The sequence below is a fragment of the Scyliorhinus torazame genome, chromosome 10, assembly GCF_047496885.1.
Source record: "Scyliorhinus torazame isolate Kashiwa2021f chromosome 10, sScyTor2.1, whole genome shotgun sequence".
In the NCBI taxonomy this organism is placed as follows: domain Eukaryota; kingdom Metazoa; phylum Chordata; class Chondrichthyes; order Carcharhiniformes; family Scyliorhinidae; genus Scyliorhinus; species Scyliorhinus torazame.
In genome coordinates this window covers 206,646,974-206,672,883 of record NC_092716.1, presented here as the reverse complement: position 1 = coordinate 206,672,883, position 25,910 = coordinate 206,646,974, and the positions used below count along the sequence as shown (strand labels likewise).

The window sequence follows — 25,910 nt, the reverse complement described above, 5'->3', positions numbered from 1 at the left end:
ATTTATTCCGAACTCTGGGGGCTGTGGGACAGAGTCCTCGAACGCCCAAACTCTTCCATCAACCAATCGGATGGCTTCAGCCGGAGGCTGCCTTATTCAGGGTCCGGGGCTGGCCCATTTCCCATTGGCCCAGGCTCTCGGTGGCTGGGTCAGTCAGTCAGGCTGGCTGCTATCACACTATTAAACACCAGCCCTGTCCACAAGAGCTTTCGTATTTCTCTCCTCACAGCAGCGACAAGTGCAATTTTCCCCGAGGGTTTCATTAAATACAATTTATGCTAACCACTTGCGTGCATGCGTTGCTTTTTAAAAACATATTTTGAAAGGCGGAGTTCTAATTTTTTCTCTTTCTATTTTCAACGTCGCCAGCGTGGTGTTGCTCAATTCGGGTTTAAAACGTGAGAATTAAAATAATAAAGATTATCGCGCGTGTTTCCCCTTGACGGATTGATCAGCCTCAAAAGAGCCCAGGAACTCCGGCGTCGTTTTCAACGCTTAACTAACACATTCAAACGAACTCGCTTAAACAGGGCAACCCCTGTCCAGTCAGTGTCTGCGAGGTGAAATGGTCGATGGAGATGTAAATTATTTTGTGGTGACCTGGCCCGATTTGTATCTCACGAGACAATTGTCTTTGCTGCACTGAATTCAGTATTTAAAAGGAATTATATATATACTCGGCCAAACAGGCGGAACGTGGTGTTTTCATTCATTTGGACCAATGATTATTTGGAAAAAAATGTCTAAACCCCGCGGAGATTATCGAATTATTAAATTAAATGTAGATGTTTAAGTTTTAATACTAAAATGACATTTGCCGACGCGTGGTGTGAATACATTTCGCTGGAGATGGTTTTTGAAAGTTGACATCCAATTTATAACCAAATTTCTAGAAAAGTGGAAAACCAGAACGATTTTTCCATCTTTAAAAAAAACATTATAGAGGATGATGTGAGGATAGAACGACATCCCCGGGGATTGGTTCAAAGAGGTGTCTGTAACGCGGAGAAATCGTTACACCCGCCTCCCCATCACCTCCACACTTTGACGCATCAGGCCCCATGTGTCCAGTATGTAGCCTGGCAGCTTCTTGGACATACGGTGGTGTGAAATCTTTCTTGCAGGCCATTTGCTACCAGCAAGGCTGGACATGTTGGGTGAATCCGGTAGATGGAGTTAACTGTCCAATGACTGATCTGGCGCTAATAATCACATTATAGCGCCTCTCACCAATGAAGCGGGCTTATACACACCGCTTCGAATCCCAGTAAGGTATTCCCCACGCCAATGTGTGAGTAACTATCACCCATTCTCCGAGGGCCAGCTTTTAATGGCCGGCTAAAATGTAAATGTGTGTCTTTCACGCTCTGTTCTCATGTAAGGTAGACTATGAAAGTAAACTGGCTCAGAACATAAAAGCAGACAGTAAAAGCTTCTACAAATATATAAGTCAAAAAAGAGTGGCTAAGGTAAATATTGGTCCTTTGGAAGATGAGAAGGGAGATTTAATAATAGGAGACGGGGCTGAACAGGTTTTTTGGGTCAGCCTTCGCAGTGGAAGACACAAATAACATGCCAGTGACTGATGGAAATAAAGATATGATAGGTGAGGACCTTGAGATGATTGTAATCACTAAGGAGGCAGTATTGGGCAAGCTAAATGGGGCTCAAGGTAGACAAGTCTCCTGGCCCTGATGGGATGCAGGAGATGGCTAGGGAAATTGTAAACACACTAGTGATAATTTATCAAAATTCACTAGACTCTGGGGTGGTCCCAGAGGATTGGAAAGTAGCAAACGTGACACCACTGTTTAAAAAAGGAGGTCGGCAGAAAGCGAGTAATTATAGGCCGGTAAGCTTAACTTCAGTTGTAGGGAAAATGCTGGAATCTATCATTAAGGAGGAAATAGCGGGGCACCTGGAGGGAAATTGTCCCATTGGACAGACGCAGCATGGGTTCATAAAGGGTAGGTCGTGTCTGACTAATTTGGTAGAATTTTTTGAGGACGTTACCAGTGCAGTAGATAACGGGGAGCCAATGAATGTGGTATATCTGGATTTCCAGAAAGCTTTTGACAAGGTGCCACACAAAAGGTTGCTGCATAAACTAAAGATGCATGGCATTGAGGGTAAAGTGGTAGCATGGGTAGAGGATTGATTAACTAACAGAAAGCAGAGAGTGGGGGTAAATGGGTGTTTCTCTGGTTGGCAACCTGTAACTAGTGGGGTCCCTCAAGGATCAGTGTTGGGCCCGCAGTTGTTCACAATTTACATAGATGATTTGGAGTTGGGGACCAAGTGCAATGTGTCAAAGTTTGCAGACGACACTAAGATGAGTGGTAAAGCAAAAAGTGCAGAGGATACCGGAAGTCTGCAGAAGGATTTGGATAGGTTAGGTGAATGGGCTAGGGTCTGGCAGATGGAATTCAATGTTGCCAAGTGTGAGGCTATCCATTTTGGGAGGAATAACAGCAGAATGGATTCTTATTTAAACGGTAAGATGTTAAAGCATGCTGCTGTGCAGAGGGACCTGGGTGTGCTGGTGCACGAGTCACAAAAAGTTGGTGTGCAGGTGCAACAGGTGATTAAGAAGGCTAATTGAGTTTTGTCTTTCATTGCTAGAGGGATGGAGTTCAAGACTAGGGAGGTTATGCTGCAATTGTATAGGGTGTTGGTGAGGCCACATCTGGAGTATTGTGTTCAGTTTTGGTCTCCTTACCTGAGAAAGGACATATTGGCACTGGAGGGAGCGCAGAGGAGATTCACTAGGTTGATCCCAGAGTTGAGGGGATTAGATTATGATGAGAGGTTGAGTAGACTGGGACTGTACTCATTGGAGTTTAAAAGGATGCGGGGGGGGGGGATCTTATTGAAACATATAAAATTATGAAGGGAATAGATAGGATAGATGCGGGCAGGTTGTTTCTACTGGTCGGGGAAAGCAGAACTAGGGGGCATAGCCTCAAAATAAGGGGAAGTAGATTTAGGACCGAGTTTAGGAGGAACTTCTTCACCCAAAGGGTTGTGAAACTCTGGAATTCCTTGCCCAGTGAAGCAGTTGAGGCTCCTTCTTTAAACGTTTTTAAGAAAAAGATAGATACCTTTGTAAAGAATAACGGGATTCAGGGATTTGGTGTACGGGCCGGAGAGTGGAGCTGAGTCCACAAAGATCAGCCATGATCTCATTAAATGGCAGAGTAGGCTCGAGGGGCCAGATGGCCTACTCCTGTTCCTAGTTCTTATGTTCTTATGAAACATTTTATTTCGTTGACCCACGAAACATTCCCTCTGTACATACAGGGTGGTGTGCCTGAACCCATCTTCCTCTATTGCTGAGTCTGTGTTCCTCATCATGCCATGTGCTCCAGTGTATCACTCGCGTTGACCAACCCTTGTCCATTGTGTGGAGGAGCTGTAGTGAGATCTTTGCAATGAATCCAATTCCGCTTTTAGTTGCCGACTGTTTTGTATGGACCTGTTTTCACATCTTTTGGAATTTTACTTGAAGGTGGACATTTTACGACCAACCAAGGACAGTCCCCAAGCTTGAAACTGATGTGGAATTGGGAGCGATCACAGAAGCCGGCAGCTGGCCAGTACTCGGCAGCAGTGACAAGGTAGCAGAAGAGGGGAATGAGTGTTCATTGAAAGTACCACCCACCGCTTACATCACCTCCAAATTCCATTACCTCAACTGCTCTCCTGTGTTGCTCGTCGGTCATCCACAAAAAACCTCCCCATGTACCTCATAAGTTCACCTTTAGGGTGACACGGTAGCACGGTGGTTAGCACTGTTGCTTCACAGCTCCAGGGTCCCGGGTTCGATCCCCAGCTTGGGTCACTGTCTGTGCGGAGTTTTCACGTTCATCTCGTGTCTGCTGGGTTTCCTCCGGGTGCTCCGGTTTCCTTCCACAGTCCAAAGACGTGCAGGTTAGATGGATTGGCCATGCTAAATTGCCCTTTGTGTCTAAAAAGGTTAGGTGGGCTCGGTTAAGGGTCGGTGCAGACCCGATGGGCCGAATGGCCTCCTTCTGCACTGTAATTTCTATGATTTAATGCGTTCATGGCATCGCCATTCTCTGTAACCTTCTTCAACTTAGTATCTGGCCCTCTCCCTCCATCTGCCATTAGTGGCGCCCCCACCTCACTCTGCAATGTTCCCTCATCTCCCTCTTCCAGCCGGAGATTTCATCTTTTCTTCCAGTTTTCGGTCATTTCTAATCTCTCCTTCGGTTTGGGGACCAACTTTCTTGCTGCCCGTGTGCAGAACGTTCCCCTCAGTAAAATGCACTAATATATAATTGGCTGTCATTATTCTAGCGACTCTGGCAATGGAACTTATATCCGGGAATATCAGCTAGATTGTGACGGCGGGGCAGTCTGCCAGGGCTCCGGCTGATTAAACTAGAACGTTTGCGAAGTCCTGGCATTTTGTGGGATGTTTTCCCCTGTGGCTAGCTCCGGTATTTTTAATAAAATTATACTTGCACAAAAGCCCACAGAAGAGCTTTGACTTTGGAGAATAATGAAGCGATTGCTCTTCTGTGTAACTTTCTCCCGGTCAGAAGTCGGCAACCCACATTGGCACGTCTGGAGTGGGACTGGCTGCTGGCAACATGGAATGGCCGGGAATGTGAAGAGTGCGGGCTGGAATGGTTATTGTGGTGGCACCTTACACACCTTGACTGCACTGAATCGGAAATCAGCTATTAATTTTGCACCGATATTGCGAGTAGTGTGCTTTTAGGGTGAATTATATTGATTGCATCAAAGACTGGGACAGACAGCCATGGAATGGTGATGAAAACTTTCGCACTCCGGGCATGAATTTTAAACCAATACGAGTTAAAGATGCGCAAGGTAAACGTGTGGCCTCCGATGCAGCGATTTTAGGATTCAAATGAAACCAGGCACTCTTTTTTTCTCAGATTCTTTATTTGATTCTGGGTACAAACAAGTGTATCGATTGTAAAACAGCGAGATGAATTCCACCGGTATAAACGCACATAAAAACCCACCCAGAGCAACCTAGAAACACTGGCACATGGATATTGAGTACTGACTGGGGCCAGTGAGATAGAAGATCGTGAACCAGTTCCACAATACAGTTTAGCAATTGTGAACCCCGCCCCCTCCTCCCATGGAGTGTTAAGCAGGACAGCGAAAGGAGCTGTAGGAAAAAATATTTAGAAAATAGTTTTCAAAAACTTTGCTTCCAGAAAAAATGTATACTGCGACAGAATCGTTCGGCTTCTTACAGGTGGAAGAAATGTACTTTAATTGTAGTGCTAAAAATGTTTGCGGTATTGAATGGATGACATTGCAAGGGCGCCCGGCCGCACTTGTCATTGCTGTCGGTGCCTTTGCGATTTCAAGCGAAGACAGATACACGTCTCGCGGAGGGAAGAACAAAGTTGTTAAGGAGTACACCATCCCCTGCTCGAATGCCCCATCCCTTCATTTTAAATTCCTTTCCTCATTCTTAAAGGGGAAGAGAGAATGAAAGGATCCAAATGTCACCAAACGTTCTCACTATGTGCTTTAAAAGCCATTGTACATTAATCCTCGGAGTTGAGGACTTGCCCAGAACCCACTTATATCGTAAAACCGAGTCTCGCCCCCATCCATATCCCGTAACTGTATAAAATGATTTATGCCTTCCCCAGTAAACTATCCCACCTAAATGTGACACCGAGCCCCCACCTGTAGTGTATGTTTCACACGTTTTTAAGTGGAAGACCCCGTTCTGAACTACAATATAATTAACTGCTATAGTTCAAAAACAATGCAGTCTAGCACAAGAGCAGTTAGGAAACTAATGTATGAAATAAGTTGCTGCCATTGCACTTAATAGATCTCTATCGTCAATTTGCTCTAATCCAAGAATGAAAGGTTCCACTTTTAAGTTCAGTGGAAAGGTAACATTTGTCTGAAAAAGCGGCATAAATGCAGTGGAAGCTTGGCCCACGCAGAGAATATCTGTACTGGGATACCGAGTACACCACCCCTTGGTCCCTTTCAAACACTCAACTGTAGGGGCGACAAGCAATCAAAACTTGTAGATAATACAGATAGTCTTACAGTCTTGGTTTGTAATTGTGTGCAGGGGCAGGAATCTGGACGTAAGGACCGATCTATGATGGTGCGGTTTTACTAGGATTACCCATACTACATATGGAGAAAAGGGCGTCTCTTTAAAAGACCACTCTTCAGTCACCTCGATATTCCCGTGTTAGGATATGGGCCATTATCCAGGATAAGGTTAACTGGAGGAATGTAACATTAACAGATGTACTTGGGTAAAGGGATAGGGCCATATTTGAATCCAAATCTTAATCTGGCCTCGTTATTCTTTACAATTAAATCTGAAAATAATACCTTGACGACATTGTACCTAAATACTCTTTGTAAGTGGTCCCTATCCTGATCACCTTCCCCACGCTTCTGCCAAGCGAGTGTGCAGGTTACCTGGGGTCCTAATGGAGCGTGCAGGCTTTACTGAGAGCAACATTTAATTTCCGCGATTTATCAATCTTCATATTATTTAAAAAATATAAGTTATATGGAACACTATAAAATGTTTCTGTTTTTTTTAAAAAATGGCAATAATTAGCCCAGAAGAATAGAGTATCTTTCTAAAGGAGTGAGCTGGTAGCAATGCAGATTGAAAGGTTGTGATCTTTGGCATTTTATGGGACGTAGGAAAAACGATGACCCTCTCAGGCAGGTGGCTTCTGCAACTCCTCCTGCAGCCGGTCAATGAGGTATTCCCCAAAGCTAACTTGCCCTTCATCTGTGCAGCCCAGCCGGGTTGCGTTGGTGATCAAGTCGCCGGCCACTTTGATCTGTTGTATTTTGGGGACGAGGAGGCGTTTCCTGATGAAGCTGGTGGTGTGGGGGTCCGTGCAGCTTTTGCTCAGCGCACAGAGTTCTTCCAAGAAGGTGGCCACCGTTTTCCACTGTTGAATTGTCTGATCCAGCGCTTGGCGCATGTTCTGCACCGACTCGGTACTGGGTTTCTGCAAGGAAACATTACAACGGAAAAAATAGTCATGTAAGGGAGTGCCTGGGTCCTCCCGCTGCCCCCCCCCCCCCCAACCTTGGCGGAAAAGTCAAAAATTCCCCCCTGTTTTTTGGAGTTTTCTGAGGCGGATCATCGGCACAATGCCAAAGTGATGTTTACATTACAATAATCTTAACACCCCCCCCCCCTCCCCCAATGCAGTACTGAGGGAGTGCATCATTATCGCAGATGGGCATAGATGGCCCAAGGGCACTTTCTCAAAAGTGCTTTTGGCGTGCTGGACAATTTTTCTCTTTTTTCTAATTCATTTAAGGGATTATTGCCCATCGCCGATTGCCCTTGAACTGAGAGGCGTGTTTGGCCATTTGAGTCAACCACATTGCTGTAGGTCAGGAGTCACAGGTAGGCTAGAGCAGATAAGGACGGCAGATTTCCTCCCCTATTAGTGACAATGGACAATGGTTTCATGGTCGTTATTGGACATTTAATTCCAGCTTTTAGTAGATTCAAATTTCACCATCGGTCATGGTGGGATTGGAACCCAGGTCCCCGCGATGCCAGTACCACCTGGAAATTCTAGAAATAGATTATCTGGTGGTAATCACATTGCTGGTTGCTATTTGGCTGCTACATTCTTTGACTACACATCAAAAGTACTTCAAATGGCTATAAAGCTCCCTGAGTTGCCAGACAGTCCTGAAAGACACCATATAAATGCAAGTCTTTCTTTTTGCTTTGGAAGTCTCTGACAATGTACATTCTGGTAAAGACCGATTCTATTTGGAAAGTACTTCATTGGCTGTCCAGGATCTTTTGGACATCAGTAAGGAAGGGGGTGCTATATAAACAGCACACATCTCTCTGCTAGACTCTTATTCATACTTAAGGAGCAAATCTATCAGGCATGTCACTGAGACATTCAAATTGCTGCTGGATTGGACCGTAATATGATTAAGATGAAGTAGCTCTGGTGACTGATTGGTACTGACAATGGATATCAATGGCACAATATCACCTCTAAATTTGAAGCAGTAATAAATAACTAGCAGGTCAGGTTTGAGCTGACATGGCGCATGGGAGTCAAACACCGATCTTGGGGGAGGGGGGAGAGGAGGAGAAGTAAATAGATGATTTGAGTTAGATTCGCAGTTACATACGAATTAGGATCAGGAGCAGGCCACTCGCCCCCTCGAGCCTACTCTGCCATTCAATAAGATCATGGCTTATCTGATTGTCACCGTAACCCCACATTCCTGCTTATGCCCGCTAAACTTTCACTCCCTTGTTATTCAAAAATCTATCCAACTTTGCCTTAAAAATATTCAAATACTCTGCTTCCTCTGCCTTTTGAGGAAGAGAGTTCCAGAGACTCACGACTGTTTGAGAGAAAATATTCCCCCTCATCGCCATCTTAAATGAGCGACAACTTATTTTTAAAGAGTTGATCCCTAGTTTTAGATTCTCACACAAGAGGGAAACATTCTCTTCACATCCCTCAGGATCTGATCGGTTTCAATCAAGTCACCTCTTATGTTTTTTAACCCCAGTGGATACAGTCTAGCCTGTCCAACCTTTCCTCATAAGACAACTATACCATTCCAGGCATTGGTTTGATTCCCGGCTTGAGTTACTGTCTGTGTGGAGTCTGCACGTTCTCCCTGTGACGGTGTGGGTTTCGTTTGGCCTGCTCTGGTACTGGCAGATCTGCCAGCTCGCCGGACACTTGCCGATACCTTAATGTCCTTGGCGCAGTAGTGACCCCCTCGCTCCTTCTGGTACTCGAGCAGGATTTCGGCGTTGTGCTCCTCCTCATCCGCCACTTTCTGGAAATAACCAGAAACTCTGGGCAAAGCAACGTCATTTTGCTCGAAGATCTCCGCCTGGCGATAAAAGAGAAAACAGCGTCGTGAGTGAAGGTCAGCAAACAGGTCAACTGACCACCAGCTAGAGTCCAGTCTGCACTCCAACTGGAGGGAAACCCCCGCTCCATTATTTCAGCCACAGTAATTTTATAACATTGACAGAACAAAGATATCGAGAATACAAAACCTTGTGGGGAATCAATCAGTTGCTAATAAAGATTTGCATTAAGCGCGCCATGCAGCCAATACGGTGTTTTTGAAGTATCGCTATTGTTGTGATACAGCAAATATAAAACGTAAATATAGAAAATACTAAAAAACGTTGCTCCAAAAAGAAAAGTGCAAAATTCTAAAGGGATTAGTTGTTTTTCCTGTTCGTTTCTTGAAGGCCATGTATATAGAATTCATAATATGCGAGAGAAGCGCCAACGGGGTTTAGGAGTGGGGACTGGATGGTCTTGTCCTCTGGTGCGTGGTTCCCCCACACAGTCGGAGGAAGAGATCAATACTGTCCCCGATTGAGTCGCTTGATGGTCCATTCATTTACTCCGAATGGTAACTATTCCAGCCCCTCGATATGCGAGCCGACAGCAATCGCTGCTCTTTCTGTTTACCTCCACACATTTTGTGATCAACTCCAAATTGAAAGACAACGAAGCTTGTTCAATTCAGGCGGATTTAAACTTGTTCTTACGCCTATGTAAGCCATACCATAGGCCATACCAAATTCTAATAATATTGCCCAATGACTAACGTAATACACACGGAGCTGTGTCCAACACTTCAGGATGGAGGGGACACTTTTGTTTACAATGTGTGAACTTTTATTTCAAGACTAATTGTGCAGCATTTCGTTATTGCGTGATCGTTCCCAGAGAGAACGATTACGTGTATGTTGGAGAATTCAAAATTTAAAGCGTTCAGTCAGTGTACAGGGCACGGGGAAATGGTCCTCAGTATGTGGTTGACCTCTTCAGACCCTAAAGGGGAGGAGCAAATAGAAGGAAGAAAAGCCGAGAAATAGGTTGCACCCTTACCGAGCCAATCTTGGTCCCTTCATGATTAGAACTCGTTAGGAACAGGCACTAACTAGGTTGTAAAAAATGTTACCTGCCATTTATCTGCTTACGTGTGGATGTTGTTCAGGTCCAGTTATAGACTAATGTGGGCTCCTTCACTCTTGCAAATGCAACATAATACTGTGGAACGATCAGTGAACAGCCCCACTCCTGATCCTATGATGGAGAGGCCACTGATGAAGTAGTTGAAGCTGGGCTCGGGACACCTCCATGAGGAACTTTTGCAGTGATTTCCTGGGCTGCAATAATGGGGTTTCAACAACCATTACACTTTCTTGTTTTAACTATGACACTAACTACTGGATGGACCTTGACCTCAATTTTCCCTTGGTGCTAAATTCAATTGAGAGCTGCCTTAATGTTAGGGCAGCTACTCTTGGTTCTCCTCTGGCATTCAGCTCTGCTGTTCACATCTGAGGCTGTGATGAGGTTTAGGTTTCTGCTAGAATGCAAGGTGACTATCAGTGAGCAAGTTTTTGGTTACTAGATGCCACCTGATCACACCCTTCCTGGCTGCGTTCATCACTTTATTGCTGATTGGGAGGAGGTTGATGGGGCAGTAATATATTGATTTGATTTGTATATTTGGGACAGGACCCACTGAGATGATTTTTCACATAGTCAGGCAGATGCCCGTGAATGGAAGAGCAGTTGGTTCTGTTATCTTATCACTAGGATACTTCCTTTGTGGCTATCTTTGAACATTAGGCTCAAAGTGACATATCGTCTTAAACATGCATTTTTGAAGCTAAATATCGCAAACATTTTCTCCCCCATGCAAAGAAAAATGTCACAGGGAATCTGCTCAGTACAGGGAAATAGAAAGACTTATTTATACAACAATATATGACATGCATAACAGTTGTTTTGAAGTTGGTAATCCCCTACCAGCCTCCCCGAACAGGCGCCGGAATGTGATGACTCGGGGCTTTTCACAGTAACTTCATTTGAAGCCTACTTGTGACAATAAGCAATTTTCATTAATTGTAATGTAGGCAGGTGCAACAGCCATTTTGCACCAAACCTCATAAATGCCAGTGAAATAAAGTAAGTAATCCATTTCTAGTGGTGTTGATGTAGGGAGGAATGTTGTCTAGAATTGTGCTCTGGTATCTTTTATACTTCCTTGAACACCCAGAACAGTCAGACAGGACCGTGGTATAACAGTTCGTTGAAAAGAATGAAACTTCTAATAATAGTTGTGTAGTCAGATACTGAAAAGGTGTGAAAAAAGCAGGGTAGTTGTGATGGGTGATTTTGACTTCCCCCATATTGATTCGGAATCCCTTGGATGGAGTGCAATTTGTTGGATGTGTCCAGGAGTTCTTTTTGATGCAGTATGTTGACAATCCAACCAGGGAGGAGGCCATACTATACTTGGTACTGGGGAATGAGCCAGGCCAGGTGATTAATGATTCAGTTGGGGAGCATTTTGGGTTTAGCGACCATAATTCCATAAGATTTTGAGTAGTCATGCATTCGGACAAGAGTGGCCGAGGGTGAGGGTGCTTAATTGGGCGAGGGCCAATTACATCCAAATTAGCCATGAACTGGGGAATATGGATTGGGAGCAGCTATTTGAGGGCAAATCCATGTCTGACGTGTGGGAGGCTTTTTAATGCCGGTTGATTAAAGCGCAGGACAGGCTTGTCCGTGAAAAATGAAGGATAGAAATGGAAGGATTTGGAAACCATGGATGACAAGGGAAATTGTAAGCTTAATCAAAAGGAAAAAGGAAGCATACGATTGGTCTAGGCATCTAAAAACTGATGAAGCCCTTGAGGAGTGCAGTGAAAGTAGGAAGGAACTTAGATGTGGAATTAGGAGGGCTAAAAGGGGCCATGAAATGTCATCAACAAGGAAAATCAAGGTCAAGGAGAATCCCAGGTTTTATACATATAATAGGAGCAAGAGGATAGCACCAGAAAGAGTAGGCCCACTTAAGGACAATGGAGGGAAGTTATGCATGAAACCACAGGAAGTGGATGAAATTCTCAATGAATACTTTGTATCGGTATTCACCAGGGTGAAGGACATGGCGGATGTTGAGGTCAGGGATAGATGTGTGAACTCTCTTGAGAACGTCAATATATCAAAGGAGGAAGTGTTGAGTATCCTAAATTGCATTAAGATAGGCATGTTCCCGGGGCCGGATGGGATCTATCCCAGGTTACTTTGGGAGGCAAGGGGAGGAATAGCTGGGGCCTTAACAGATATCTTCACATCCCCTTTGACCTCAGGCAAGGCTCCAGAGGACTAGAGAGTAGCCAATAGTTATTCCCTTGTTTAAGAAAAGAAGCAGGAACAATCCAACAAATTATAGGCCGGTGAGCCTGACATCAGTGGTGGGGAAGCTTTTGGAAAAGATACTGAAGGACTGGAAATATGCACATTTGGAGGAAAATGGACTAGTTAGTGACAGGCAGCATGGTTTTGTACGGGGAAGGTTATGTCTCACCAACCTGCTTGAGTTTTTTGAAGAGGTGACAAAGAAAATTGATGAGGGAGTTGAGATGGACTTTAGTAAGGTGTTTGACAAAGTCCCACATGGCAGACTGGTACAAAAACTAAAATCACATTGGATTTGGGGTGGGCTGGCTAGATGGATACAGAACTGGCTTGGTTATAGAAGACAGAGAGTAGCGGTGGAAGGGTGTTTTTCTGAATGGAGATCTGTAGCTAGTGGTGTTCCGCAGGGATCAGTGCAGGGACCTCTGCTGTTTGTAGTACATTTAAATAATTTGGAGGAAAATTTGGATGGTCTGATTAATCAGTTTGCGGATGACATGAAGTTTGGCCGAGTTGCTGATAGTGCCCAGGATTGTCAGAGGATACAACAGGATATAGATAGATTGGAGACTTGGGCACAGAAATGGCTGATAGAGTTTAATCCGGACAAATGTGAGGTGATGCATTTTGGAGGATCAAATCTAGGTATGAATTATACTGTAAATGGCAGAACCCTCAGGAACATTATCCTACAGAGGGATCTGGGCGTGTTGGTCCACAGTTCCCTAAAAGTGGTAACACAGGAGGCCAAAGTGATTAAGAAGGCATATGGCATGCTTGCATTCATCAGCCGGGGAATTGAGTCCACGCGTTGGGGAATCATGATCAAGCTGTATAAAACCTTGGTTAGGCCGCATTTGGAGTATTGCGTGCAGCTCTGCTCACCACATTATCAGAAGGACATGGAAGCTTTGAAGAGAGTGCAAAGAAGGTTTGCCAGGATATTGCCTGGTCTCAAGGGTGTTGGCTATGAGGAAAGGTTGAATAAACTAGGATTGTTTTCACTGGAAAGAAGGAGGCTGAGGGGAGACCTGACAGAGGTCTACAAAATTATGAGAGGTACAGACAGGGTGGATCGTCAGAGGCTTTTTCTAAGGGTGGAAGTGCCAATTACAAGGGGACACAGGTTGAAGGTGAGAGGGGAAAAGTTCAAGGGAGGTGTGCGGGGTAAGTTTTTCACGCAAAGACTGGTGGGTGCCTGGAACACGCTGCCAGAGGATGCGGTGGAAGCAGGCACATTAGCAACATTTAAGAAGCATCTGGATGGATATATGAATTGGGGGGAAGTAGAGGGATACGGACTGAGTAAGGGCAGAGGTTTTTATAAATGTTAGGGCATCATGATCGGCACAGGCTTGGAGGGCCGAAGGACCTGTTCATGTGTTGTACCTTTCGTTGTTCTTTGTTAATATTAACACCTAAATTAGACCATGCTATGCAGAAACTATCCTAAGGTAGATTGCAGAGAATAAAATGAAACAATTAAACAAATCATGAATTAAGAGAAGTAATTGAGAGCTTGGTTGAAAAGATGGGTCTTTTAATGGTCAAAAGTGTAGAGATGAGAGGGTTTAGGAAAGACGATCCAGTTATCAGAGCTGAGATGGTGGCACATTGGAAATAAAGGCTGATACAAATGTCAGTCACAAAATAGATTGATGCAACAAAGAATATGTGGCTGAAGGAGCTTTCAGAGCTCAGATGAAGTGATGCTGTAGAAGGATTTTAAAAAAGGATTCAAGATTTTAATCTCTATACATTTAGGGCACCGGAAACAACGGTTAGAATTCCCCAGTCATTAGGATTCACTTTTCCTGCTGGCAGCGCAGTTCCGTCAGCCGGTTTCGGTGCAGCGTGGGGTGGTTTCAATGTGAAATCCTATTCACAAGCGGTGGGAAGACAGTCTTTGCTGCTGGCCGAGAAACACACGCCTGGGGGAACAGAGAAACCAGCAAGAGCTGAGGTGAAAACTAGGCCAAAGTGCAAGATGGCTTATAGGCTTTCCCCAGTCACTGTAGCTTTTCTGATCATTTCCATCTTACTCTCAATCCTAGCTTCAACATCACAACACTTGAATCCTGATGACCAGAGAATTCTGGCTAGCATTTATAATAATAATAACAGTCACAAGTAGGCTTCAATAAAGTTACTGTGAAAAGCCCCTAGTCGCCACATTCCGGCACCTGTTTGGGGAGGCAGGAGGCTGGTACGGGAATTGAACCCGCGCTGCTGCCTTATTCTGCATTACAAGCCAGCTATTTAGCCCAGTGTGCTAAATCAGCCCCACCATAAAGTTCTGATATTATGCTTCCCCTTCTACTTCACATGGCTGTTCATCACCCTGAACCCCGCACTTGTTCTAACTCCGGATCTCATCCTGCTTCCTGGATCTCTGCATATACTCAAATTGATGGCCTATGTAATTTTGTGTTCAACTCGATCTTGAGCTGAGATTGAAATTTTGCATTCAGCCTGACCAGATTGATAGCTTCCACCTCTGAAATGTCTGTTCTTATCTTATCATGTCCCCATTTCTGTTCAAACCCTCATCTAGAACATAGAACATACAGTGCAGAAGGAGGCCATTCGGCCCATTGAGTCTACACCGACCCACTTAAGCCCTCACTTCCACCCTATCACCGTAACCCAAAAACCCCTTTTTGGTCACTAAGGGAAATTTATCATGGCCAATCCACTTAACCTGCACGTCTTTGGACTGTGGGAGGAAACCGGAGCACCCGGAGGAAACCCACGCAGACACGGGGAAAACGTGCAGACTCTGCACAGATAGTGACCCAGCAGGGAATCGAACCTGGGACCCTGGCGCTATGAAGCCACAGTGCTATCCACTTGTGCTACCATGCTTCCCCATCAATCTCTGTTTGACTATCCTCTTACTCAACTTTCTTAATAACTTCCTCAATAGTCCTCAGAACCTCCACTCTCATTAAACTCCCAACTCATCCAACATTCTACTGCCTGAACCTCTCCCAGATGAAGTTCTTCTCACCAGCTGGTCCTGTCCTTGCCAAACTCCATTGGCTCCCATTCTCAAACACATTCAATTTCAAAATAGTCCCTGATATCTACACATTGGTCTGTATCCTTGCTCTTCCTGTCAGTCCTACCTCATTGTTTGCTTCCTCTACTCTTTGACTCTGCTGCAACCTGTTTCCCCCTGCATCCACACTATATCAGCAGAGATGCTAAAGTCATCATCATGGTCTCTCCTTCAACTTATCACCTTGTGGCATCTCTTTTCCCGTCTTCAAATTCACCTTAAAATCTATCTGTGGACAGTATCTTCAACCACTTCTTCAATTTTCCTCCAATTCCTGCTTAGCTCTGACTCCCAATTGCCAGGAAATTAAGTTTCTGCTATGTTAAATGCTGTTACACTAACGCTGTAACAATGGAAATCTGTTGGTCATGGTAACAATAGTTTGTCAGGTTTCCTGTAGAAAACTCAGCAACAGAGTGCTACTTTTTAGTTCACTATTGACCTAATAATATTGAGATAACCAATTGTGCTGACATACAGGACAAAAATCTTTGCACAAAACTACTAATAATTTGTGATATCCAGACTTAACCTTGCCCTAAAATTTCCTCCAATTCTGAAGGTCCTAATGCTTGCTCTGGTGCAGCTTGATGGACTCAGCGGCATTTCAAGTGGCGATTCTTTGGTTGTTGAGCCAAGGAATGTCCACACACTATTTAATTAGTGCTAGAGCACCAGGGTAATGATCTGAAGCTGTGTAAGTGCCCCTTATCTCATGAAGGTTGAACCCAATTGGAAAGCTGCAACTGATACACTGCACAGAACAACAACTTGTATTTATATAGTGCCTTTAAATATACTAAAACATTCAAAGTCACCTCACAAGGCATTATGAATCAAAATATAACACTGAACCACTAATGGAAATATTAGGGTCGATGGCCAAAAACTTGGTCAAATAGACCATGAGGCACATCTTAAAGGAGAAAAACAAAAATTGTACCTGCAGGTCTTCTCCTATGTATGGTTTAGTAGTAAACTGTCCATTGCCTTCAGCAGCTATGATATATGAGGAGCATCTTAAATGAGTATACATTATTACAAGTTCCAGCATAAATCAGGAATCATACTTCAATGATTAGTCACACATCATTGACACAGTATACTGCAAATCTTGTCCGGCCTGGACATTCTTTTTAAACTCAAGTGCTTCCATCTCCCTATACATTTAAAAATAAGGAAACCTTCTCATAACTAAGCACCGATAGGTGAATAAGGCAGTTTAACTTCGATCTGCCATCTATTATCAAATGCCGCTGGACAGTATCTGTATTCAAATATTAGCTTTTGAATTAATTATGATATATTCCCCTCTCAAAATTAACACTCACCAAGGAAAATCATTTAGCTCAAGTGGTAGTGTCCTAGAACTGGCTGCCCATGAGTGAATCAATGATTCCAAAAGGAAATTAGGATGGACAACTTGCAGGGAACCTAAAAACTAGCAGGGCTACTGGATTGTTCCACAGAGCGTTGACATTGACTCGATGGGCAGAATGGCCTCCTTTTTGGCTTAAATGGCTTTATGACTGGCAGGGGTAGATTAGTTCTCATATCAACCCCTCCCATGTATACAATGTTTGCTGTGGTGCCATATATTTTCAAAGTGAAATATTAGCCAATCCTGTACTGCCAATCCGGAATGCTGCAATAGGCACATTTTTCAAACCACCTCCAATTATTAACAATTCAGTGCTGCTGCCGCCACCGACCCCCCCCCCCCCCCCCCCAAAAAAAAAGAAGCCTGCCTTTGTTTTACAGTACATAAGATGACTGAAGCTCAGGTCAAAGTATACAGCGAGCTCCAGGGCCTCTTCCACGGAATTTAACAAATGAAAAATGTTGATGACACTTCGCCTCACTGAGACTTGGGGTGTGTTTATACTGTAGCTAATTTTGTGACTAGCCACTACTTTGGAGCCCAGCGGCACCTTGCACATATTATTTGCACCTCCACCATCCCCCCCCCCCCCCCCCCCCGCCTCTTATTTGAATTTCTCTCACTGGAAGGATGCTCTTTTCATCCCCTGCTCTTTCTCCATAACCCTGCTAGTTTTGAGATGACATGTAAGCTAACCCACTATCTCTAAAACACTGAAGAGTTTTATAGTTCACAGGAAGTTTAACCCCCCCCCCCCCCTTTGGGCACTGATTTTGGCATTAGGATTATATCTGAAGCAGGGTCAAACTTCTCCACCTCCTCTGGAATTAATGCTATTAACATTGCAGGGAAATGCCCCCTGGTCTATTTTGGACGAGGGCCGTTTTACTGTTGACGAGCTATGCTCAATACCGTACACAGCACAACTTTGTTCACTGTTCATCCATTTTGGCTCAAAAAGTAAATTAGCTTCTTTTTCTAACTCGCTGAATTTAAGAAAACAGAAAGGTTCCCAATTTTAAATTGGGGTTTGCAGTAAAATAAATGAATAACTCTGCTCTGCAGTGGCAGCACATACTTCTTCACAGCCCAACGAGTTCCTTCACCAGCAATTCCGTGCTGGTCAGGTCCCATTGCAAGGTGGTGCCCACCCACCCAGCCAGTTAGCCCCTCGCCCCAGCGCCGCCTTACCAGAGCCTGGAAACGGTAGGAAACCTGGTAGAAGAGGGTGATGAGCCCGCACACCGCCTCCTCCACACTCTCAGGGTAGTTCTGCTTCACCTGGCTGCCAGGCGCCGGCTGATGGAAGGAGCAGATGGGCAGGCACGTTTTCTGGCGCTTCCACTTGGGCTCTGCCATTTGCACCCGGAGAGAGGGAGACGGAAATAATAATAAAACAACTCAATTTAAAAACGTGACAGCGGAGCGGGTCGCAGACAGCTGCAGAACATGTGCAATTTCCTCTTCCAGTTCAAACCGAGCTTCAACCGGATGAAGAGGCCGCCGAGGATCAGGGGGTTTAAAAGCGACAAGCGATCAGCAGCCTGGCAAGGAATAGATTGAGACTGACGGGCAACTTGTCAGAGAGGGAGGGGAGAGCAACTTTAAAGCTGATCACACATTTCACACCATTTGGCAAGGTTGTTGCTTAATCTTCATTGAGTCATCATCGTAAGACGCAAGTAGCCGGTCCATTGAACACATCCACAGAGATTGTGCAGGACAGCCCGAATCTAAGTGAAAGAAACCTGACCTGACAGATGGAACAACACCCTTCTGATAACTTCTGTCAGCAATTGAAACACGAAATATACCCTCACTTGATTTCTTGATTTAAAACTACTCTGTCACACATCTGTGACAACCAGAATATTAGTGCGGTGAAACTCCAATGGAAAGATTGTCAGTCGTGGGCAAAACTCCAGCAACTGTTGGTTTTAATTCAAATTGCTGCTTTAAAAAAACAAACGTTTTTTCCATTTCTCCTCTTCTCCCCATCCCTCCTTTTTTGGAGGTAGGTTCCTGCTCATTCTCTCAATGAGCGTGACGATCCAACCAGCCACTCGTCACATGATCCTCCAGGTAGGACCCCCACCCGAGTGACAGTAGAATGGACACCACCAGAGTGACAGTACAATGGACAATGCCAGAGTGGCAGTAGAATGGACACTGCCAGAGTGACAGTACAATGGACAATGCCAGAGTGACAGTAGAATGGACACTGCCAGAGTGACAGTACAATGGACAATGCCAGAGTGACAGTAGAATGGACGCCACCAGAGTGACAGTACAATGGACAATGCCAGAGTGGCAGTAGAATGGACACTGCCAGAGTGACAGTACAATGGACAATGCCAGAGTGACAGTAGAATGGACGCCACCAGAGTGACAGTACAATGGACAATGCCAGAGTGGCAGTAGAATGGACACTGCCAGAGTGACAGTACAATGGACAATGCCAGAGTGACAGTACAATGGACAATGCCAGAGTGGCAGTAGAATGGACACTGGCAGATGGAAGAAGTAGTCCTGACGTATTACGTTTAAGGAAGACCTACAAGATTGGGACATGACCTGGGCTGGAGTGATGGAGATTACAATGTACAGGGGCTGGTGGCAAAGTCTTGCTGCCTATTTTCCCGCTTGAGACCAGATAAACTAAATCTAACTAAGCCCCCATCTGATGTTTCAATATCGCTGTCTGCTGCCTGAGCTCATGTAAGGAGTTTAAACATTTTTCTTTCATACAGATTGTGTCATGCTGTGATAGAATTACCCAGAGATGCAACATGAACAATCTAAACCAGATGCTTGTGTCATTTGCATTGAAACTATCTGAAGGCAAACCAGGTGAATACTTGGAAAGATTAGGGTTGGTATGTTCACTTATTTCAATCAGTGCAACACGTTATAATCAACACATAGAATCATAGAATTTACAGTGCAGAAGGAGACCATTCGGCCCATCGAGTCTACACCGGCCCTTGGACGAGCCTCCACCCTATCCCCTTTAACCCCGTAACCCCAACTAATCTTTTTGGACACGAAGGGCAATTTAGAATGGCCAATCCACCTAACCTGCTCATCTTTGGACTGCGGGAGGAAACCAGAGCACCCGGAGGAAACCCACACAGACATGGGGAGAATGTGCAGACTCAGCACAGACAGTGACCCAAGCCGGGAATCGAACCTGGGACCCTGGAGCTGGGAAGCAACTGTGCTAACCACTGTGCTACCGTGCTGCCATCATGTTTTCATTCAGAATTGGTCTTTGTGCTTGAGTTAAAATAAAGTAACAATGCATTTTGGCTTTTAGCAGAGAACACTCTCTTCCAATGATCTGTTTTCCCCTGTGCTGGTCTTTTCTGGTGCCACCCTGCACAGAGAGGGAATAAAGAGTTTTCCAAAATCCTATGTGTGGTTTATTTTGATTACTGAGCAAGCTAACAAATGTTTTACTGTTTAGTCTTTGGGGAGAATACCTTTTTATCAAGGAACTTTTTAAAATCTTGAGAGTGCACTTTTGGTTTTTAAATAAAATCTGACGGTGGAGAAATTCTGGGGCTTAGGGACTGCCATAGCCACCAGTGGTGAGGGTGATTAAAATTGAGGGTTCACAAGATTCCAGAATTGGCGGAGTGAAGAGATCCACAAAGGTTTTGGGACTGAAGGAGATTAACGAGAGAGGAAGAGGCACAGCCCATTGAAGAATTTGAAAGTAAGGATGAGCATTTTGAAATTGTGGCATTGCCAGACTGGGTGCCAATGTTAGCATCGTTGGGGGTGGTGAGTGAACAGGGATTTAGTGTGAATTTGGATATGGGGAGCAGAGTTTTAGATGAGATTAAGTTTATGAAGATTGGAAGATGGGAGGGTGGTCAAGTGTTTGTGTACATGATAGTATTTCCAGGTTTAATTGATCTAGAACACTGGGAAATCACCTACTAGAGATTGCGGGTGTTTCCCACCACCTTTTTCTACCACCCCAGAAGTCAAACGAAAACTAAGTAGCACGCGCAAGGATTATTTCATTACTTTTATTTAGAGGTTAAATAATATACAGTAGCAAACAGGCAAAGCAGGGTATCAAATATACCAACAATAGTATATGTTAAGTCCACAGGGTTAGGATTCCAGACGAGAACCCAAATATTTGCAATTTGTAAACCTGTGAGGAAATGTTACTGCTCCACAGGAGTGATAACGCCGACCAATAGGTATCTTACGTTGAAGCAAACTTTAATTTAACAGTGAAATAGCTTTACAGTTAACAGGTATAGCAGTTCTTTAGCAAAAGAGAAAAAAACCTTAACTTACTTCCTAAACCTGCCACTATATTCCAATTAAGCAAACCAATATATTTCAAATACCACTTATGAATAAAATTAACAACCGGGTTTCCATTTGCTTTTCTCTGTGCAGAATCTTTGGGAGAGAGAACCTTTCAGAACCAAACTGAAACACCTCTGTTCAAATTTGCTTTAAAAAAATCTTTTTATTGGCATTTTCAAAATTATATACATTGTTGTTCGATTTCATTTATTGTACAGTCACAAAGGTTCCCTCTTAGGTTTCTCTATTCACAGTCTGTTGCCATCTGTCTGGCTCAGCCTACAATCCTCCCTATACCCCCGCCCCCCCACCCCCCCTCCAGCTCCTCTCTCCCTGACCCCGCCCCCCTTCCCCCCTTTTTCACTGCTGCTCCCCATTTTTTCTTGCTGGGTTTTTCTACCTCACCTTGCTCTCTCCTCCCCCCCCCCCCCCCCCCCACTCCCCAGTCCTCCCTCGCTTTCCTCTTTCTATCTTGTCCTAGCTATTTCCCCCTGGCTACTGGCTATTTATTTATTTATGTGTTGGCCACAGATAGGTCTCGGAACAGTCAGGTGAATGGCTCCCATGATTTGTGGAAGCCCACCTTCCGACCCACGGATGGTGAATTTGATTTTCTCCATTTCGGGAAATTCTGACAGGTTGGACAGCCAGTCTGCAGCTTTAGGTGGTGCTGCTGTTCGCCAACCAAGCAGGATTCTACGGTGGGCGATCAGGGAGGCAAAGGCAAGGGTGTCCGCCCTCCTGTCCATGAAGAGATCTGGCTGGTCTGATACCCCAAACACCGCCACTTTCGGGCATTGCTACACCCTCATCCCCATCACTTTGGACATTGCCTCAAAGGAGGCTGTCCAGTACCCAGCAAGTCTGGGGCAAGACCAGAACATGTGGGCGTGGTTGGCCGGGCCTCCTTGGCACCATTCGCATCTATCCTCCACCTCCGGGTAGAACCTGCTCAATCGGGTTCTGGTCAAGTGGGCTCTGTGTACCACTTTTAGCTGCGTTAGGTTGAGCCTCGCGCATGTGGAGGTAGAGTGGACCCTGTGCAGTGCTTCGCTCCAGAGTCTCCGCCCTATTTTGAACCCCAAGTCTTCCTCCCATTTCCTCCTTGTCGTATCCAGTCAGCCTTCTCTAGCAGTCGTTCATACATGCCACTACAGTTCCCTCTGCCTAGGATGTCTGTGTCCAGTAGCTCTTCTAATATTTTATTTTTATTTTTATTTTTTTATAAATTTAGAGGACCCAATTCATTTTTTCCAATTAAGGTGCAATTTAGCATGTTCAATCCACCTAGCCTGCACATCTTTGGGTTGTGGGGGTGAAACCCACGCAAACATGGGAAGAATGTGCAAACTCCACACGGACAGTGACCCAGAGCCGTGATCGAACCTGGGACCTCGGCGCCATGAGGCTGCAGGGCTATCCCACTGAGTCACCGTGCTGCCCCCAGCTCTTCTAATATTGTCTGTCGTGGTGGTCGCGGCTATGTCCTTGTCTCCTTCCGTAGGAAGTTTTTAAGCTGCAGGTATCTGAGTTTGTTGCCTTTAGCTAGTTGGAATCTCTGTGTCAGTTCTTCCAGGAGTGGTGTGGGAAAGAGGGATTCCATTTCATGGGGCATTGGCATCAGTACTGGGGCAGGAGGGACCTGTACCATTGGGACGGTCTTCACCTGAACCATTCTGGGACCAGTGATCTAGCGAATAGGATAAATAGGTTGGTCACAAGGACTTTAAACTAGCAAGTTGGGGGGAAGGGAAGTGTAAAGCTATGGACACTATAATGGTCAATGGAGATCAAGGCAGCAGGTTACGTGACAGGTTATTATGTAGACATATGGGTTCAAAGACAAGGAAAATTAGGAGAAAGGGTAAGAGGAAAAATAAATTGCGAAAAGTTACTGATCAACGTGTTAGGATTCATAACAAAGACATAAAAAACAGCATAAGTGTACTTTACCTGAATGCTCGTAGTATACGAAATAAGGTAAATGAGTTGATGGCGCAAATCATCGTGAATGACTATGATTTAGTGGCCATTACTGAAACATGGTTAAAAGATGGTCACGACTGGGAGTTAAATATCCAAGGGTATCAGACTATACGAAAGGATAGAATGGACGGTAAGGGCGGTGGTGTAGCTTTGTTGTTTAAGGATGGCATCCGGGCAATAGTAAGGGATGATATTGGTGCTATGGAGGACAAGGTTGAATCAATTTGGGTGGAAATCAGGAATAGTAAGGCGAAAAGGTCACTGATAGGAGTAGTCTATAGGCCACCAAATAGTAACATTATGGTAGGGCAGGCAATAAGCAAAGAAATAACGGATGCATGTAGAAATGGTACAGCGGTTATCATGGGAGATTTTAATCTGCATATCGATTGGTTTAACCAGGTTGGTAAAGGCAGCCTTGAGGAGGAGTTTATAGAATGTGCCCGGGATAATTTCCTGGAACAGTATGTAATGGAACCTACAAGGGAACAAGTGGTCCTAGATCTGGTCCTGTGTAATGAGGCAGGATTGATTACTGATCTCATAGTTCGGAATCCTCTTGGAAGGAGCGACCACAATATGGTGGAATTTAAAATACAGTTGGAGGATGACAAGGTAAAATCAAACACTAGTGTTTTGTGCTTAAACAAAGGCGATTACAATGGGATGAGAGAAGAACTAGCGACGGTAGACTGGGAGCAAAGACTTCATGGTGAAGCAGTTGAGGAACAGTGGAGAACCTTCCGAGCGATCTTTCAGTGTTCAGAAAAGGTTCATACCGACAAAAAAGAAAGACGGTAGAAAGGGGAAAAATTGACCGTGGATATCTAAGGAGGTGAGGGAGAGTATCAAATTGAAGGAAAAAACATACAAGGTGGCAAAAATTAGTGGGAGACTAGAGGACTGGGAAGTCTTTAGGGGACAACAGAAAGCTACTAAAAAAGCCATAAAGAAGAGTAAGGTAGACTATGAAAGTAAACTGGCTCAGAACATAAAAGCAGATAGTAAAAGCTTCTACAAATATATAAGACAAAAAAGAGTGGCTAAGGTAAATATTGGTCCTTTGGAAGATGAGAAGGGAGATTTAATAATAGGAGACTGGGAAATGGCTGAGGAGCTGAACAGGTTTTTTGGGTCAGTCTTCACAGTGGAGGACACAAATAACATGCCAGTGACTGATGGAAATAAGGATATGATAGGTGAGGACCTTGAGATGATTGTAATCACTAAGGAGGCAGTATTGGGCAAGCTAATGGGGCTAAAGGTAGACAAGTCTCCTGGCCCTGATGGGATGCATCCCAGACTGTTAAAAGAGATGGCTAGGGAAATTGTAAACGCATTAGTGATAATTTATCAAAATTCACTAGACTCTGGGGTGGTCCCAGAGGATTGGAAAGTAGCAAATGTGACACCACTGTTTAAAAAAGGAGGTCGGCAGAAAGCGGGTAATTATAGGCCGGTAAGCTTAACTTCAGTTGTAGGGAAAATGCTGGAATCTATCATTAAGGAGGGAATAGCGGGGCACCTGGAGGGAAACTGTCCCATTGGGCAGACGCAGCATGGGTTCACAAAGGGTAGGTCGTGTCTGACTAATTTGGTAGAATTTTTTGAGGACGTTACCAGTGCAGTAGATAACGGGGAGCCAATGGATGTGGTATATCTGGATTTCCAGAAAGCTTTTGACAAAGTGCCACACAAAAGGTTGCTGCATAAACTAAAGATGCATGGCATTGAGGGTAAAGTGGTAGCATGGGTAGAGGATTGGTTAACTAACAGAAAGCAGAGAGTGGGGATAAATGGGTGTTTCGCTGGTAGGCAACCTGTAACTAGTGGGGTCCCTCAAGGATCAGTGTTGGGCCCACAGTTGTTCACAATTTACATAGACGATTTGGAGTTGGGGACCAGGTGCAATGTGTCAAAGTTTGCAGATGACACTAAGGTGAGTGGTAAAGCAAAAAGGGCAGAGGATACCGGAAGTCTGCAGAAGGATTTGGATAGGTTAGGTGAATGGGCTAGGGTCTGGCAGATGGAATTCAATGTTGCCAAGTGTGAGGCTATCCATTTTGGGAGGAATAACAGCAGAATGGATTATTATTTAAACGGTAAGATGTTAAAACATGCTGCTGTGCAGAGAGACCTGGGTGTGCTGGTGCACAAATCGCAAAAAGGTGGTGTGCAGGTGCAACAGGTGATTAAGAAGGCTAATCGAGTTTTTACTTTCATTGCTAGAGGGATGGAGTTCAAGACTAGGAAGGTTATGCTGCAATTGTATATGGTGTTGGTGAGGCCGCATCTGGAGTATTGTGTTCAGTTTTGGTCTCCTTACCTGAGAAAGGACATATTGGCACTGGAGGGAATGCAGAGGAGATTCACTAGGTTGATCCCAGAGTTGAGGGGTTTAGATTATGACGAGAGGTTGAGTAGACTGGGACTGTACTCATTGCGGGGGGATCTTATTGAGACATATAAAATTATGAAGGGAATAGATAGGATAGATGCGGGCAGGTTGTTTCCACTGGTCGGGGAAAGCAGAACTAGGGGGCATAGCCTCAAAATAAGGGGAGGTAGATTTAGGACGGAGAGTAGGAGGGACTTCTTCACCCAAAGGGTTGTGAATCTCTGGAATTCCTTGCCCAGTGAAGCAGTTGAGGCTCCTTCTTTAAATGTTTTTAAGAAAAAGATGGATGCCTTTCTAAAGAATAAAGGGATTCGGGGATATGGTGTACGGGCCGGAGAGTGGAGCTGAGTCCACAAAGATCAGCCATGATCTCATTAAATGGCGGAGCAGGTTCGAGGGGCCAGATGGCCTACTCCTGTTCCTAGTTCTTATGTTCTTATGTTCTTATGTGTTGTTACTGTACCATCAGTGTATGAATCCCTGACGGTCAATGTCCCC

At 44.7% G+C, this 25,910-nt stretch overlaps 1 protein-coding gene and 1 long non-coding RNA gene across 2 annotated transcripts; one reads left to right on the top strand and one right to left on the bottom strand.

The window, feature by feature from the left end:
• Window positions 1–4,916: 4,916 nt before the first annotated feature.
• On the bottom strand, window positions 4,917–18,196 carry LOC140384526 (ferritin light chain). Its single transcript, XM_072466297.1, has 3 exons — window positions 17,888–18,196; window positions 8,758–8,904; window positions 4,917–7,019 (listed from the first exon to the last, which is right to left on the bottom strand). The coding sequence occupies exons 1-3, from the start codon at window positions 18,053–18,055 to the stop codon at window positions 6,720–6,722; spliced, it is 615 nt and encodes a 204-aa protein (XP_072322398.1). The 5' UTR covers window positions 18,056–18,196; the 3' UTR covers window positions 4,917–6,719.
• Window positions 18,197–18,651: 455 nt separating this feature from the next.
• Window positions 18,652–20,105, top strand: LOC140384527 (uncharacterized). The gene is made up of 2 exons (XR_011933078.1): window positions 18,652–18,778; window positions 19,447–20,105. It is a non-coding gene; the product is annotated as an uncharacterized lncRNA (long non-coding RNA).
• Window positions 20,106–25,910: the final 5,805 nt, after the last annotated feature.